Below are 19,426 nucleotides of genomic sequence, written 5' to 3'. Positions count from 1 at the left end.
CAAGGAAGGTAATTTTGTTGTATTTTCAGAAAGAGAAAAAGTCTGTTTTATAAGAACATCCTCTCCTTTTAAAAACAACTGTGATACCATCAAATAATCAACAGGTGAGTTTCTATATTTATAACAGAATTGTCTTCATAGCTCTGACAGCTTTAAGATCTCATGAGGTAGGAGACTTTCATAACACATGAAAAGCTTTGGGCTCAAGCCAAAGAAACTTGGAGCTTTCTTTAATAATTTCAAATCAATCAACTTTTGAAGCTCAGAAATGAAACTTGAGCAATCAGTTCATGTCTTTTAACACCACTAGGTGGGCTCTCAATAGAAGGAATGGCACTGTCATCACTTCTGTTGAAATAATAGTTTCTCTTCAAACTAAATTTTCAGAATTAAAAAAAAAAAATCATATCAGAAGCTCTCTTTGTAGTAGTAAGCTTAGCAAAATACCAGCTTGCTTGTGCCCCAACACAAATGTTATTCTACCCTCCACACAAGTTTTGAAAAGTGCTATTCAGGTACAAACACCAGCCACTCTACCCAGTTTAATCTGTTCCAGGGGCTGCCACACAAAAGGGAGGAGAGGACCTGACCACCAGCATCCAGGATCCCTGAGGCCACAGCTGGTCCCTGTGACTCTCTCACCCAGAGCCTGCAAGCCTGGGTGAGAACTGCTGCAGTTTCTGTGATGAGAGCAGCTTGCAGGGATGGGAAGGGGGCAGGAGGGAACTCAGCAAAATGGCTGCCCTTCAGTGCTATTAATTCAATTACACCGCATTGTCTTATATACTGAGCTAAGCTCTCAGTTATGTGAATAAAAGCAGGAAGGCACCACCCTGTGAGGAGGTGGGTTTCTGGAGCATGGGATCATTCTGCACTACATACAGGGTGTGTGTGGGGATGTGTGTGTGACTCAGTCTAAGGCTATTCCTGAGAGCCAGGAGATTATTCCTGCAGGGTGGTTGGTAACTGCTGGGTAGGTGGCAAAGATCAGCTGCACCCAACAAAAAAAATCCTCCTATTCCTGCTGAGCTACCACTGCACGGTCGGGAGGACTGTGGGGGTGAGGTGCCTGCAGGTGTCAGGGCTGAGAGAGAAGGTGGCAGGGCTGTGACCTGCCTCTGCCAGCCGTGGTTCCCCATGGGTTTGGAGGTTAGCCAGGAGTGACAGAGGAGCACCCGGGGCAAGCTCTGGTGCAGCTGAGACCCAGAGAGTGCAGGCAGAGCCTCTCCCTCACCCTCCAACCCCTGAATGCAGCGAGCAGAGCTGGGGGCAGTAGCAGCATGTGGGTCCATGTCCCATTGGGGCCAGGACTGGGCACAGGCTGGTGATGAGGCTGGAGCTGATATGGGGCTCGTGGTTCCTGGGCAGGGGGGGGACCAGTGGGCTGAGGAGGGTAGGGCAGAGCTGCCTGAACCTCCCTACCCTGACACAAGGTCTGTTTTCACCAAGAGCACAGGAGGAGCTCCTCAGGAGTCAGGGCATCAGGGCGGGCCAGAAAATTTCCCCAGATACTCGCTAACCTCCAAACAGGTGGTGGTGTAAAGATATGCTGCAGGATTGCTGCTATCGCAGTATTGCCATCCAAGGGCTGAAAAATGCTTAGATGTGGTTGTACTCTGGGTCACAGAAAGAAGAGAAAATGTCTAGTCATAACCTCAGTTGTTGTTTGTGGGGTACCATGATTTAGATCAATTACTGTAAAAAATAAGTAAATAAAATCACCCTTGTACATTGCATTGTCACAACACACCATTCTGGTGATGCTGTGTATCTCACTCCCAGAGAGAAGGAAGGCCCAGTCTGTCCTTGCAGCCAGGAAGAGCTTGTGTGAAACTTTGGGGAATGTCAGGCTACTTACTCTGGTTCTGTGAGGGGAGTTGTCTCATTTGGCTCATTTACTGGACTCCCATCTTCATGATTAGTAATTCTTTCATCCTCTGTTCTCATTTCCACTATTGGCTCTTTTGATCCGTCTTTCCTAAAAAATATTAAGAGTATTAGTCTTATATCTTCATATTAACCACATACATTGCACATAACTAATTACCACGATCCCTTCTCTCAAAAGTCGGCAAAGAAAAAGCAGAACTAATTATCAGTGACTAACACCACTGAGACACATTTAGCAGTGTGTTCGCAATTCCTTGAAGTCTTCAAAGCATCCTGTATCCATGGTTACTTACCTAACTCTGCAAACATCATGGATTAGCATCTCAAAAGAGCATTTTGTTTACAACTAAATAATAAGATGATGGCCTCTTCATGGGAATAGATGTAAACTTTTCTAACCTAGTACAATAAATATAGGACTTGATGCCTAATTATGTTTGAACTTTTCTGGCAGTGTAGAGCATTTATGTTAGTATACGTACTGCAGAGGTGTACTTTATCTCCTGAGACTGTGATAATCCCAGTTGCCAGAACAGGGTAAAGAGCCCTTGTGTGGTAAGAATCTAGCCCCTTCTGCTCGCACTGGTGGAAGAAACTTTGTTTCTATGTCATATTTCCCCCATTTTAGGAACAAGTGTTAGTCATTCACATGTAAGTAAGTGAATAATCTTTGTGCTAATTGGACAATGAATTGAAGGAAGATGGAGTAGTGACTACTGTCATGCTTTTGTTGATAATCATAGAATCACAGAAGAGTTTGGGTTGGAAGGGACCTTTAAAGGTCATCCAGTCCCACCCCCCTGCAATGAGCAGGGACATTTTCAGCTAGATCAGGTTGCTCAGAGCCCCGTCCAACCTGACCTTGAATGTTTCCAGGTATGGGACTTCTACCAGCTCTCTGGGCAACCTCTTCCAGTGTTTCACCACACTCATTGTAAAAAATTTCTTCCTTATATCTAGTCTGAATCTACCTTCTTTTACTTTAAAACCATTACCCCTTGTCCTATCACAACAGAGCATACTAAAAAGTCTGTTCCCATCTTTATTATAAGCCCCCTTTAAGTATTGAAATGTTGCTGTAAGGTCTCCCTGGAGCCTTCTCTTCTCCAGGCTAAACAACCCCACCTCTCTCAGCCTTTCTTCATAGGAGAGATGTTCCAGCCCTCTGAACACCTTTGTGACCCTCCTCTGGACCTGCCTTAACAGGTCCATGTCTTTCTTGTGCTCAGGACTCCAGAGCTGGACACTACTCCAGGTGGGGTCTAACCAGAGTAGAGTAGAGGGGCAGAATCACCTCTCCTGACCTGCTGGTCATGCTTCTTTTTATGCAGCCCAGCATAGAGTTGGCTTTCTGGGCTGTGAGTGCACATTGCTGGGTCATGTCCAGCTTTTCATCCACAAATACCCCCAAGTCCTTCTCTGCAGGGCTGTTCTCAATAATATCGCCATGGTATGGAAATAGCTACTCACTGCTACAAAAGTATTAACAATAGTAGTACTAATTAACTTGCATATAATTTTACTCTCAAAAGGCAGATCAAAGGATATCAAAGACATATTTGAAATTTCCAAAATAAAACCTCTTTCCATGCAAATATTTCACCCCAATTCCTGTCATCAGATCAGGAACTATATCACGGAACTTCATCAGCTGCAGTCTGGAAACAGAGGGTAACTGAGTAACAGATGAGCAATCACTTTTATATTTAACAGACTATTTTCTGGACTTGTGACATTCTGGAGAGCAGTCAGACTGCTATGTGCCATAGCAAAAACCTAGCTAAACCCTTGTCTAATTCATGTCTCACATTTGCATATTGTTCCTGGGAAGATAATTGTTAAACAGGCTGTTACAACTACAATAATCCATCTATTCAGGAAGTACCTGGAAAACGCTACCATCCTCTGGTAGGTATACTCAAGGAAAATCTTTGTAGGTTAATAAGAGTGTAGCACAGATAAATGTGTAGCCAACAAGTTGACTAAGGAAGAATTAATGGGTAGAAGTCTAAAAGATTCTCGTTATTTTAAAAAAAAAAATAATGCATATGGTTATTCACCTCTGCAAGTGAAATTCTACTTTAAGATACACAAATAAATACAATACTCAATTCTGTAGATGATGCACATAGCTGTCATGGCTACCTCATATCTGTTACAAGATTACAGATCATAGCAGGACTGGTGGAGGGAATTGTAAATTCTACTTGGTTTGTCTGTACATCTACATTCCTACAGACAAACATACATTATTGCATGACCAAAAGCCTATGAAAGATGTTATTTGTGAACAGCATTCACACAGGAATGAGAAATTGATCTGTACAGAAAGTACAAACATGTGTAACAATTAAAAATTCCACAAAAGGGAAAGTCATTTGTAGGAAACACATTATGTCATTTCTGTTCCAGGTGGCTACATGTATGTTACATGCATCGTATCATCTACATTCATTACATATGGAACATAATTAATGACTATATATATGCTACAATCAAAATGTAACAGAGAACTGTACCATAAACCCACTCAAAAATCCAGAATGTGAACGGACATATTTAAAATAGGGAAATGTCAATGTCTTTTAGGGAATGGCAGCTAGCATGAAATAAATTAAAATTTTGACTCTTCAAGCCTGTCTTGAAATTTTAGCCTCACAGTTTATTTATGCAGAGAACAGGCTAAAATAAGAACAGTCCCAAATATCTTAAGATCTGACTGACTGAAGTTCACCCAACAAGGAAAGAAATATAATTAAATAAGATAGTTGTTCTCAAAAGAAATGTCATGAAGGAATTAATATTAACTGACCAGCTTTATGCTTTTCTGGGACAACACAGAATGGCATTTGTGTATGAGATGTTGGTAGCAAGGTATAAACTGCTGTCAAGTGACATTTGCAACTTTTGCTCCCTAAGGTCTTCCCATTCAGGAGGGTTTGTACACCAATTTGTACTTGGTCACTTCTTGAATGGAAATTAAATCACAAACTTGATTTTTGTGCTCAATAGGAAAGGACAGCTGAGTCAGAGCAAGATGCTTCACATCTTGATTCTATTGACCTGGACATGCTGGCCTCACATAATAGAAAAATTGCTGTTATTCCTTTTCTTACTGTAAGCTGCAGACAATTAGGAAACAGCTATTTTATGGCATAACTTCTATTCAGAAGCATTATTTGATGTAAATACTCTGTGCCTGCTTGTGACTGGTTTTGTTCTATGGAGCTGTTTCCAAAAGGGTTGAGAACCCAGTCAAGAAATGTAATCAAGTTACCTAAGAAAGACACAGTCTCTGAATCCCAATAGCCAGAACTAAAACCAAAAAAAGATACTTACACCTCCACTACTGACAACGAAGAAGCCCAATACAGCTATGAAAAATAAGGGCTGCAGAATCTGATCTGCTCTAGAGGCATCTGGGGAAGGATGGGATCTGGGAAGCTTCAGGAGAATGAACTGCAAGGCCTGACTAGTGGGAGAGCTACAGCACACAGGAATTGGACCAGCAAATGTTATTTAAACACACAAAGACAGCATTCTCACAAATATTACAATGCATGCTATCAGATGAACATAATGAGGAAATTAAGCATTTTTTTACTAAAAATATTGAACTGCCTAAAATGAGGGACCATAAGTAATCCTCTCTTGAGCTTATCTTTTGAAAACCCTGTAAACATTGGGTCTTTAAAGTACTATTACTTTATGCAATCAGTACTTGAACTGTTCTGCAGAGATCTCACTATCCACTCCTATCATTTAAGAGAACATATTTGCACATAAATAATCGGTTCATTTGCATTTGTTTTCCACTGAAAAAAACTCACTGAGTTTTTGGGTATTAGCAGTTCAAATATGGGTTTGTAGAAATGGAGTTGCACTGATCTGTTGCCTGTTCCTCATGGACCAAAGATGTGCCTATAACTGTTAGTGAAGCTGCACAAAGAGGCCATCTTAAAGTCAGGTATGGTAAATGCCTTTTTTGTGTCCATTTTCCTTTTAAGACAACATTTGACCACAAACGATTCTATACATTACAGAGGAACACTTTTCCAAATAATAGAAATATTGTATTAATTCCCTTTGTCACACTACAAAATGGCCATAATATAAGTTGGACAGCCAGCTTTCTCCTTTAATGAAGTTTCCAAAATATGTGATTAATACTCACAAGTAAGCAGCCTTTCCTTCTTCCAGTTCTTTACTTTTTCCACTTGAACCACTCTTTTTACCACAGATCCTCCTGGTGATGCACATCAGCAATCCACATTGTCGTACAAAGAAGCAGCTAACATCAGTCACAACCAGGATTAATAAAAGGGCTGCCACTCCCAGGCCAATGACAGCACCAAGTCCAAGACCATTAAATAGAGTGTCTTGAAGGAAAGAAAATTAAAATTTATTGATAAAATTCATCCCAAAGAATAGCATTTTCTAAAGCTTTTAATCTGTAGGCCAGGAGGCTAAAGAATGTTTAGAAATGAACCATTAAGAAATTAATGGAAATAAACTGTCCTGAAGATTAAGCATGTATACAACCTGATTAAAAAAAAATCACAAAACACATCTTTTCTATACAATATTTTCCCATTGCCAAAATTCCTATATGGTCACAGAGCATAAATGACATTATTTAATAACAAATAACATCACATTTTAACATTCCAAGACTAAGAGTATCAGTATGCAGCCTAAGAAAAAGATTTTAAATGTTCAACATAATAATAGTTGATATAAGTTGTCAATTTCCACATTTCAAATATAATTAATTAGCAGTGGTGCTACACAGAATTACTGAAAGGTTTCAGAGTGTGCCAAACCAGTATTTATTCTTGCAAAGGTCACTTTTTTTTAATTGAAGTAAAATGAAAAAGTCTTCAAAGAAGTTAATTCAAGCTATTTAATCTGCAAACAGTTGCACACAGTCTTAAATAAATTACTATGAGGAAAACTATGTATAATATTAAATGATTATAGGGTTAGGAAGTCATTTTGTATAGTCTTGTATCTTGAAAGTACATTCATACAGTTCAAAATAAACATATTCCACACCTGATCTTGCTTTCTTTATTTGTATTATGAAAGCTGATGCCTAGCTAATTTTACTTCATTACAAATCTCAGAAAAAAATATTTTCATATTTTGACTCAGTTGACGTTTCTATAACAGACAGTAATGCTACAGACTGTTTTGAATAGTGTGATTCTCAAAAGAACTATTGTGTTTGTGAACTCAGATGACCCTTATGAAGGAGAGGACTTGTATCTGATCAATAAACCAGGGGGAAAAAAAGTCTTCTCAATAATGGTTCATGCACCCAGCTAAATCAAGAAGGTGCCAGTCTAGCTCAGAAATTGGCTAGTGACAATTGCGTTGTGTGACGCTGTGTCCTGAGCAAACTCCATAGGGGAGTGGAACTGGTTTTTTTGCATGTTGGTGTTGCACATGAGCATTGCTTGCTTAGTGTTACCATGCCTTGGAGTGATGCATGAGTCAGCAGTGCAGTGATACATTTCCATTTGCAGCTGTATCTGTGCCTGTTGTCAAAATAGGAGCAAGATTTTTCTGACAGGAGATCACTCGAATACTGTTGTAACAGACACCAAAACATAATATAATGTAATAAAATATGTATGTTTTAATGGGGCTACTATTACCATCTTCCTCTTCTTTCTATTCCACCTCCCTGATACATTGTGGACTGTTTTCAGATTAAGAATATTACTTAAGCTTTCGTATTGCTGCTTAACTAATTTTTAAGAATCTATTTACCATTTCAAACAATTTGAAAATTACTTTCTTGAGGACTTCTAAATCAAACATACTAACAGAAATATATATTCTGTTAGTCTATGTGACAGAATTCTTAAATGGAAAACTTTTCTCAAAAGAAGGGTGAACATTTTACTTCTTATGTAATTGATTCATAGTCTATCGTATGGGTTGTTTTGTTATAGAACTGTTCTTCAGAATGTTATTATGCAATAAGCCAGAATTCAATGAATATATTTGCATGGATGGATAGGCAGATAAACAGGCAGATATTACTTCAAAGTTACTTTCCTTTCTTCAGAAAGACCTAAGAAACATCATATAAATAACAAAATAATGGCACATTAGTGAAATGATGTATCATTTATGCATAGCCCCATCAGCAATATTGGAAGTTGACATTTCATAAGAATTCATTTTCTTTACATTTTTTTCAACATCAACATTCCTAGTTAAATATTATAATTTCTGATACATCTTCCAAAACTTACTTTATCCACACATCCACCCATCTATTTGATGACTTCCTTTGTAAGCTTCAGTCATTTATGTTTACCAGTCTGAATTGTCAGGAAGATATAGATATTTAATTCCAGTTTATTGAAAAGCTCATATGTTTCAACAGATATAATACTTGTAAATTCTATACAGTCCAGTTTTAGACAGTTTTTATACAGCAAAGTTTTCCTCTCTATACCTTCTTAGCCACTAAATAAAATGTGGAGGAGAAAAAATTAGGGTATTTTATTCCATATTTTTAAAGGGATTTGGGGTTGTTTGTTGCTGTTGCATTTTTAGGATTTTTTTTTTTTTCTTTTTTTAATGCAGTGTTAAGAAATCTTTACCATGGGGAGATACATTTTTCACTGATGTAAACAGCATTTCCAGTGTCACTGGAATATTGTGATGTGGCAAGCTTTGCCCTCCCCGCCGAATGATTCAGTGACACAAAAGCCTGCACATTTTCACTGGCAAGTGAAGGAAATGTTTACAGTAACAAAATTACTCCTTTGTACAATGATATTCAGATTGATTTGCTAAAGTTGTGGGTAAGACTTTGTTTTTCATTGTTTTTCTTCTTGGTATTGGTGAGACATCTGAGACCTAAGTATTTGACTGTTACATATTTTTCTATCTCTTTATGACTGATAATTTCCTTTTTGTTCAGTATTCCCCATCCTTACTACTGCCCTACTTGTCCCAAGTCCTATTTTTCTTACTTGCAACCCATTTGTCCACACAGGTTTCTTTTTCACAACATTTGAAAGTCTGATTTCTTATGTTTGCCAATACTTTTCCAACATTTGTCTCCTTTATCTCCCACACCCCAAAGAGTGACAAGAATGTGTCCACATCCTGCTCTGGGGTGAGGAGCACTGCTGTCATCAGCCTTCTTGCCTGTCTTAGGCTTTAAAAGTTCCTTTGTTATGGTTTATTTTTAATATTATTGAAAATATATAAATTATTTTTTTAAGTTAATCTTTGGCTTAATTCTGTTCTTTCTTAAATTGCTTGTGACTTTGTACTGGTCTATCTGCTTCTGCAAAAGTCAGTTGTAAAACTAATGCAAATTTCTATTAAAGCAGACTTAGGCCTGTCCTGACTGCTTTCAAAAATCATATCTTAATATATCTATGGTATCAAAACAGTGTGAAATTTTGTCTTAAGATCTTATGAAATCAAAGGAAGTATTAATTCTGTGACTGGATGAAATGTTAATGTTATACTACATACAGCCTTTCAACCAACTTTGTAAAACACCTTTGTTATCAGAAAGTTTTGCCCTAAATTTAATTGGGAATAGCTTTACTGCCACAATTCTTAAACAATAAAAAAAAAACAAAAACAAAAACAAAAACAAAAACAAAAAACCAAACCATTATAAGGCAATGATTTTATATTTTTTTTAACAATGTTCCAGTATGTACCAAATGGACTCAAAACACTAGTTCCACTTTGTGCTCTACAACAATAAAGTATTTATACATTATATGCCTTTTTTTCGTAGTTGAAAAAACACTTTTATGATTTTAAATCTTAAAAAATAAATGTTAATGTAAGACAATCAGTTCTTAACAATTTTGTGAAAAGGTTTACTGTATACCTGACTTAGTAATCTAATCATAGTGAAGCTTTTTAAAACACTGGTTGAAAAAAAAAAAAAAGTGCAAGTTCCATAGTTCCGAGTAAGTTTCAATTATCATTTGTCAAAAATATGCTAAATTTAAAATTATATGCTTTTTGTTATATAGAATGTGACATAAATAATATAATACACCTTGCCATGATAATGAAGGAAACCGTCAACTTTAAACAAAGTTACTTCATTCATCCACTTCCTCAAATCAGTGGTGATCAATTAATACTTATGGAAGTAAGATTACAAAACTTTCAGAAATGCAATTTAAAAAATTGAAGTAAGTTTCTATATAAATCATGGAAAGTATTGACAATTTACAAGTTCCCACTTATTCATTAAGTTGTGTTTCTAACTTCTAATAAAATAACGGAACATTTTTGCACAAATCATTATTTGCATGGGAAAGAGCAGTGAAGAGCTTTGGCAAGTAAAACAGAATTTCCCAGTGAAGAGAACTAACTGGAAAGATAAATTTACTGGACCCTCAAATGTAAGTTCAGACTGAATTCCTTTAAGGAGTTTATATCAGTTACTTTAAAGGGAAGCAGGTCTAAAGAGAGTGCCAACATCTACATATGCACACAGAATATACAGTTATACTTTGTATGTGGAAAACTAAAAGCTTTTGCTTCTGCACAAAGAGACAGGAACTTAATATGCATCATTAAGACATTTGGACTGACGTTACATAAATGTGTGTCCTTTGATGTAACAGAATTTCTCCATACTCTTACAGAATCACATTGTATATATTCAACTGCTGGTACAATAAAATAATTGCAAGCTTCATAATAAGTACTCTGCTTGAGCAGGGGGTTTGGACAAGATGACCTCCAAAGATCCCCTCCAACCTCAACCTTTCAGTGATTCTAAGTTTTGTTGAAAAAAAGAAGCAAGTTAGCACGTTTTTGTGCCTAACTTCCTGTCCCCTCCTCAGCAGGCATGGATTAAAGGAAAAATCAAAGATAGATGATTCTACATAGCCCTTAACCTTTTAGAGTAATTTACATTTTTAAGGCAAAAAAGTAATGTTATTAAACACTTTCCTGCACTCATAGGGTAGCACCTGGCAGCTATATTTGAATGAATGAGAATGAGTGTGCAGGGGTACTATGCATAAGTTTGTCCTTTCTTTCAGGTCAGTCTGAAGCTCAAGTAGGAACTGCTCTCAAGCTAAAGTAGTTGAAAATTATGAGCTAGAGGATGAATTTGAAAACACTGCACTGGGCAGTGGCAGAAAAAAAGCACATTCTTATTTATCATCTTGAACTGCTCTGCTCTATTGACTCTTAAAAAAAGGCTGTCCAACCATGATGGTATTTCTGCACTGCCTATGAATGTTGTCTTTGAATTTTAGATATGATCTGGAACTTTTCTTAGAACCAAAGGCTTACAAGATGTATATACTTATTCAAAATCTCTAAAAAGATAGAAAACATAGATCTTAAAAATCAGTATCAATTGACAAGCATCCAAACAATCACAATGTAGTACCAAAATGTTAAACAACTGTACAAGGTTTTTCTACCAGTTCATACTATAATGGTGGAAAGCTAAGACCATTGCTAGAACAAGCATTGCCAAGCTCATGATCTGAAAGGGGGGGGGGGGGGGGGGGGGGGGTATAGCAAATCTTACAGGTTACAGGTACCCAGAATGAACTCTATCTTGGGTAGCCTGTGAAGATAGCATGTATTCAGCTTTTTTACTGAGAATGGTGTGACGCTGGAAGACTATATTAATTAGAAGAGGAACCGTTTCTTAGCTTTGTACAAAAGCTTCCCATTACTAAGCACTCCTGTTCCTTACTGAGATAAAAATCACATCAGGCAAAAAGGAGTAAACAACCAATGATCCCCCTATGCAAACAAGCTCCAATAATTTGGCTGCTAAAGCCAGAGCTGCATGAGCTGCTTTTAGCAATTTAAACCAATAAAACTTGGCTTTTGAGCCAGGTAACTGCCCAGGAGCTACATGTCTACCTTCAAATGAAATAAAAAAATCAATATAGTTGCAGCATCAACTTTTAAAAAATCATTATGATTCTGTGCAACATTTACTGAGGGAATGTGAGATGCAGAGAGACCATGACAGTAAGCAATATCCTTTTCTGTCCTGTTCCTTGATACAAAAAGATGCTGCCAAGGCTATAATCAACATTAATTTTAATGTTTTTTCTTCCCCGGTGATTTTTCCTATAACTTTCTGCTAGGACAGATACTGCTGAAGGGTAGTGTACAAGCACATGAGGATATGTGCTCTGTACTGCACAGCTGAGTAATATGTTCTGACAGATATGCTTGACACACAGCTTTGAAAAATAAGAGGACAGTATTATTGATCCCGATGTAACTAACTGACTGAAGAGATGGTTTCTGCTAACTTTCTTCTACACATAAATGACATACCTTCATTGTCTACCATCTCCAATGAAATCTGAGCCTGATTGCAGTGGAATTTTAATGGTTTCACTGGCAGCAAGAGGAGCCATAAAGAAGGGGCTGTATACCATAGACAACAGCGCATAGGAGGGCTGGGCATTCACAGTCAAGGGAGTCTGTGGTACCAACCAGGATTATCAATTATAAAGATGTGAGCTATGAAATTGAGCATGTCTAAAATTCTATCAGAAATGTTATGCTTTTCTGATACTTATCTGAGTGAGGGAGCTTTTCTTTATTATGGCAGAGATCCTCTTGCCAACAAGTTTTCTGAAATTACTTTTTCCCTCTAAATTTTACAGGAAAATTTCTTTTATTATGACACTTTCTGGGTACTGAGTAAGTAGGACTTGAGTTCTCATTTACTCTAATGGCCCTTCACACCATTTTTCCTATGAAGGTGTCTTAAACAAAACATAAATGCTAAATAAAACAAATGCTGTAATGCAGTTAGCAGATTGAGTGATCCTGTCAACAATGTCTTGTCTGTGTCCGCTAAGGGATAAGAGAAAGGAAAGAAGGCCGTGTTAACTAGAAAAAGTGTGCTGGCTTGTGAAAATATTATTTGGAGTTTTGCTTTATTATTTTTTAAGCAAAGTTTTAAAAAATTATTCCTGGCATCACCAAACTATCCCTACGCAGCCTTCAAAAGCATTTCTAACATGTCTAAAGAGTTATCAGGTAGCTACAGCCCCTTCTTTCATGTATTTACTCAGTCACCATAGTAAAGAGTATTTTTTTAACAGTGCCTACTTCTATGTGAAGTCCCAGAGAAAAGCAAGCAGAGAGATCCCAACCCTCCTGTGCATTGAGGGAGGACAGGTTGTGCAATGATGGCATTTTTGTGGAGTTTGTGTCATCAGCTCAGCACCCAGGTTTCAGAAGGCCTTGGGGAAATAATTACGTTTCTGTGTCCCGCTCTCTTCCATTCAAATTGACAGCAGATTTACTGAACATGTCTCTTGGAGGAATTTCCAAGAACCTGTGCAGATTAATTAAGATTGACATGGGTATTGAAAACATACACTTACGTGTGGTTTCAGTACTGCTATTACATAAAAGGATAAATTATTTTAATTGCTTTCTTTAGGGGAATTCAAAATTACACTGTGCACACACCACAAAGACCTGAGAGATTTTTGCATCTTTATACTGGATGACAGCTGTAACCAGAGTACTATAGTCAGGAGACCTGAAAAAAAGTTGAACTATGTTGGGATTGTATTTGAATTGGTTAAATATTTCAGGTTTGACAGCACTTTCTTTTAACTCTTTAAGACATATGTAAATGCAAAACCAACAGTTTTGATAAGTATTACTTGGAATAATATTTTAAATGTATAATTATTTTATAGCATTAGCTACAAAAAGAGAATTTTAATATTATGGGTGCAGCCAGTATATGGTGCATGTTTTTACCTGAAATAGTTACACTGGTACAACTGCAAGTGTCAACAGAGTTGTACTTGGTTTAAGTGTCGTGTACCGATATAGTTTCTCCCAGTATTAAAACAGCTGCCTTTTGGGATACAACTGTTTCAAGTAGGCAGATTAAATCTATATGGTTCAAGCACTCAGGCCATGTATCTATACAGACACTTCACATACTTGCTCCATTAGTGGAGTAGCATGGTAGCCACCTAATATGAACCAAACTAAAATTTGAAGAATTCTAATTGTAATTAGGAGGGGGGGAGGCTTACTGTGTGTGCGGGGGAGTGGGGTGGGGTGTTAAATATTCATTACTGGATAAAAACCTGAGGTTTACTGTTGGAACGAAAATATTGATACAATGTTTAAAAACCTCTTCAGTTACAAAATACATAATGTAGATAACAAGAAAAACAGCATTTATCAGTAATAAAGAAAATACAGATAGAAATGCTTTAAGTCAGTTTTCTTTATTACAAAAATGAAGACAGAAGTTGCATAAACTAAAATGGACTTTGAACAACAGATGAAAGATGCACATGGTTACATACATTTCTTGACACTGTGTTTGGAAAGATGCTGAGGGCAATCGCTTATACACTATGCACACATTCTTCAGGAGGAAAGCAGAGATGACAGTAAGTACTGCATGTATGGAAGAAATCAGTGGAGCAAAATGGTAGTGAAACATGAATGAGATGAAAAAAAAATGCCATTGTTTCACAAATTAAAATAAACTACTTTAAATCCAGATTTTTTCTTGCCTTTCATGGTTTTGAAAACAGAAACTGCAGTGCTTGCAATATTTTTCACAGAAGTAGTTTTTAGTACATTGTATATATTTTCAAATGTAATTTTGTTGGAAACAAACACTCAGTAAGATTTACTTTGCTTGTATTAAGCTCACTTAACATGCATTATAATTAAAATTATATGAAAATAAAATATTCACTAGCAATAACCACTACAAAAATGTTAAACATGTAAAATAAAAATAAAAACCTATTAATATCATACAACATAATGGGACTATGGTGGCAAGAATTACTACTACAGTTTCTCAGGACTTTAGAACATATAAAAATGAACAAAAATGGATATTACTACCTCAGTTTTTTTGATCTAGTTCTTGTAAAACATCACAACTTAACACAGCTCTCAAGCACACAGCTTCCATACAACTACTTTTTTCTAAACAAGCAAAGTTGATAGATACTCTACACTTGATATTTGACACCCTTAGCTTTATTATGATGCTGTCATTGACATTACAAGGAATAGGATTTTCCCTGTGAGTTTCCATCACTTATACATTAAGCCTGATAAATGTGTACCAAAGGAAAACTTAAGATTCTTTATACACCTGGAGAAATTGGATGGGTCAAGTACAATGTGATAAGCTCAGATGAGCTCTAGATGTAGCAAAGATTTCAGTAATGTCATTATAGACCTCAGAAGCTGCATTTGCCTTGATATTGTTCAAACTACTTCCTAAGAGTTTTTTTCATTCTCTTGTAAAAATCCCGAAAAAATGAGCAATTAGAAATCATCAAGATACTGGATAATGGGTAGAAGATTGGAGACTATTAGCACAAACACAAACTGTATGTAAGTCTCCATTACCTCTTTAAAAAAAAAATGAAATTGTTTTGTAAGGCTTAACTAGTTAACTTTACATTTGCATACCCAAAGAGTTACTAAATTTAGTGAATGAGGTTTGCACGCTGGAAAGATAATACATGGTAAGGCCCAGGAATCCAAGTATTAGTCATACAGTTACTTATGTAATTAACCCACTATATCTGTTTATCTTTTAAATATCTATTTTTCATATGGACATCATATTTTTTACATCAGTGCTTAGCCTTATACTTCCATCACAAAATTAAATGGAATGTTATTTTGTTGCTTGGTGATGGTATGTTTTGTACGCCTCATAAAACCACACAGATGGATATATTTTATTTCTGATGTATGCAGCATACATGTCTTTTTCTGGGCAATGTTTTTCCTATTTAGCTAGACAGCAATTTATATTCTAATAACCCTACTGTAATAAATGAAGGATCACATTTGAAGTTGTATTATATAAATACTTTGATTCATGAATAATTTGTAACTGTTAGGAACTTGTCAAAACTCTGAAAACAAGAAAGACAACAAGTAAAACCTGATTAGGGAAGAAGCCAGCCTTAGTCACAAAAGGTTGTAAATCAAAACTTTTAAAAAAATAATGTTCCTTAGAGATATATTGCTATATCACAGAATAATCATTATCCTTTTTAAGTTTCTGTGCCACCAATTTGGATTTAAGGCATAAGTTCAATGCAGAATATTTTAGGACTTCAGTACAATAGGCAGTTGAATACTAGCATTTCAAAATATGTGACAATGCTGGAAAAATGGTAACATTTTACACTGTCAATCATAAGACCTAAAATCCCTTTTACGATTACTACATTTAAAGGAACAAATTTACTTCTCTAACATTTAAGAACTAATGACAGTAGAATATTTAATTTGATTTGTGAAGACATATTTATCATTTTAATACAGTTTAAACTACAATTTTAAAGCTGTTCAGCCTGTACCTACCAATTATAATTTAATTTGCAAATGTTTCTTCTCACTTTTTCCTCATTCTTGTCTGTAGGAAGACAAGATTTTAAAATCTTCTGTATCTTCCCACAGATTGCACAAAATATTGTAAAATAATCTTGCTGTCATTGTTTTTAAAGAAAGAATTATGAAACATTCTTAAAGAGAAATACAAACAAAACTGTATTAGTTAGTCATCTCAGGAGATACATGACAACCCGAAGACATTATTCTCTTCCTCTTTCTCTTTATCATTACAGAGGTTTTGGGATGCTGCCCAGAACTGTCTGGCTCTGCTGTCACAGAATCCCTATAATATTGGCTTAACTCATCGTCTTTGGACTTTGACGGGAAGAGTAGGGCCAAAAGAAAAGGATCATATTTAAATTACCGGATAACCTCAAAATGTGTAAAGCAGAAGAATATAAACTGGAGCAGACCTAAATTTTTTCTCATTTAACAGGGGAAGTGATCCAACTTTACCTCTTTATCCCACTGGCATTGTGACACTGAGGATAAAAGCCAACTTGTCATTTATAATGTATATTTAGCTTCTAAAATTTCTAAAGGCTTTTCATTAGCTCTTTCACAAAATGTTTGGAGAGTTCACAGACAATCACTCCCTGTGCCCTAATTCCTATCTTGTCATCAGCAATGTTAGAATGACTTGCTAAGATAATAAATTTATAACTGGTAACGAGTACTTCAAATGTCTAACCAGAGTAGAAAAATTATTTAGAAATTATAATTCTTCTACTTTTATACATACGTTTAGCAGTCTCCTGTCTTGCTTTATAAAAAAAACGTAAGAACAGACAAGTAGATGACAGGTAAAATAGGTAAGAAAATGTTTAGTAGAACAGGTTAAATGTTTCAAATTTTAGAAAATTAGGAAAATGCTGCAAAACTATGAAATATCAGTATCGAACTGTCTGTGCAACATTAATGAGATCTTATGTTATGTTTCATTCTATAAAACCTCTAAGTTTTACTCAAGACCTTTTGATCCAGTGGCAGATGCTCATTAGTTGTGCTTGTTATTATTCAGAACAGCACTCTATCTCTATTGTGTCCATAAGAGAAAATTCTGTTTCCTTATATGCATCCAGCCCCTATCTTACAATGGGATCAGAATGCAGAAGAGACATGACTGCAGAAAACAGCCTCTCAAAAGAATTCATTGCTCCCCTAGTCCAAGAAGGAGCCCCGGTGTTTGTGCACCACTGTGCTCCTGAAAACTGAGAAAGAGCTCCTGGGAGCAGATTGTGGTCTGCTTGTGCTGAAGCTCTCAGTGGAGATCAAACTATTCACTGTTGACCAGTTGTGAACTGAGATTTTTCAGAGGCTTCTAATGAGGCCAGACTTGGGCAGGTTGGGGTTTTTCCCCCCTTGGGAATACAAGCAGCATCTACTTACTACATATTTGCCAAAAGTCAGTTCTCTGATCATAATTAGAGATGTAATTGCAGTTTTTTGTTTTGTTACCACAGGAAAAAAGTGGCAATAATGACAACAACAAACATTTTCACTATCTGGATTTTAGAAATGGTTAGAAACAAGTAAAGCCTCTTGCAAAAGTTCCTGCCCAAGGTGATTTTCCCCCTAAAAAAAAATTTAGCATAAGCAATAGCACTTATCAGAGTTATACTGAACTGAAAACGTGTTCTCACACCTGAAAGTTTTTGATAACTGTTACATGTAGCTAGCAATTCCAAATCCTCTGTATCACAGTTAAAGATAAAATTTTCATTACAAAAGATAGCTTAATGTTAAGATTCCTATCCTTCATTAACTATTGTGTGTGGATTCAATAAGCCCTTAAGCATTAAACAGATAGTTTTTGTTACAAGAATAACACTTATAAAACTAATCCATGTATTCACAATGTTTGTGCATGGAAAACTAGGCTTTCACCCAACTGACTCTGACTGGGAACCCAAAGTTTTGACTCTTACAAAATTAGAATAGAAATTTTACTTCTTTACCATACTATGCCAGGCACATGTCAATGTAATTAATTTCAAATTAATGGCAGAGCATTAGGTTAAAGAGATATAACATAGTGGCAAGGGCTGCCAGTGAAATAGTGGCCCCACTGAACATGGTGAGAGATTTTCTACAGATCACAATGAAGCCAACATTTTTAGAATGGCATTTGTTTGAATTCCATCTACTTCATTATATTAAATATATGAAATTTTTTAAAAAGTATTTTGGCCAATAAATAAGTCTTTAGATTTACACACATGAATTCTGAAGACATCTTACTTGTGACATAGCCTAGTCTTCTAAAATTATTGTTATTTGTTTTAGATGAGAAGAGGTTTTGTTAATGATGTTTTAAAGTAAATACTTCCAAGAATAAATTGAAACTGGCAAAACTGACCATAATCATGATTTCTAAGAAATAAGAATATCCCTTACACAGGTGAATATACATAAAAACTTAAATTTGACCAATTAATTTCAAAGTTATAAGATAATGGTATTAAATCCCCAGAGAAATTAACTATAAGGGGGAAAAATCAACATGTATTGTTAATTTATTAACTTTGTTATGGTTAGTAACAATTTGAAGGGAAGTATCTTAAAATAGATATTTAATTCTGCCTTAGCTCTTAAAGTGCATTGCTTTCTTGTGTTATTCTGTATGCAAGAGGAATGAACCATAAACTTAGTCAACTACATAAATTCTAAAATCAAATATGCAGAAAAATGTCTATGTGAACTCGTACTAAATGAACTTTTTTCTGAGGTATTGTATACGTTGTTCTAGATGCAGATTTTGTAAACCAATCTCTTAAGGTGTAAAATAGGGAAACCTATTTTCCCCATTCTTTACTAAAGGTCAACACTGAGCCCCCTGGAGCTTCCAGTCCAATAAAGGCCATAAAATGGAATGTGGCACTGTTAGAGTCACAAGAAGTGTGTTTGGTGGGCAGGGACCTATTTTATGTGCTGAAGCATGGCTGCAGAGAGGTGCAGGAAAAGTATAGGGAATTAAATACTATAAACTAAAGCAATTCAGAGATCATAAATTAGGGAAGAAATGTTTGTTAAAATCCACTAGAAAGTACAAAACATATCAATATTAAGCATAAGGTTTAAAGTACATCATAGAAGGAGCTAGTGTAAGGACAACTCTGTGAAA

The 19,426-nt window shown here is 36.0% G+C and overlaps 1 protein-coding gene across 1 annotated transcript in view; it reads right to left on the bottom strand.

Moving 5' to 3' along the window:
• Positions 1 to 1,854: 1,854 nt before the first annotated feature.
• NCAM2 (neural cell adhesion molecule 2) overlaps positions 1,855 to 19,426 on the bottom strand; it is a 322,614-nt gene continuing 305,042 nt past the window's right edge. The window contains exons 16-17 of the mRNA XM_049824891.1: positions 6,065 to 6,269; positions 1,855 to 1,978 (exon numbers count right to left, since the gene is read on the bottom strand). Coding sequence (XP_049680848.1) covers positions 1,855 to 1,978; positions 6,065 to 6,269 — 329 coding nt within the window. The remainder of the gene's footprint in view (positions 1,979 to 6,064; positions 6,270 to 19,426) is intronic.

Source organism: Accipiter gentilis, chromosome 21 (assembly GCF_929443795.1).
Source record: "Accipiter gentilis chromosome 21, bAccGen1.1, whole genome shotgun sequence".
Classification (NCBI taxonomy): domain Eukaryota; kingdom Metazoa; phylum Chordata; class Aves; order Accipitriformes; family Accipitridae; genus Astur; species Astur gentilis.
The sequence above is the reverse complement of the archived record's forward strand: the minus strand, read 5'-3'. Positions and strand labels throughout refer to the sequence as shown.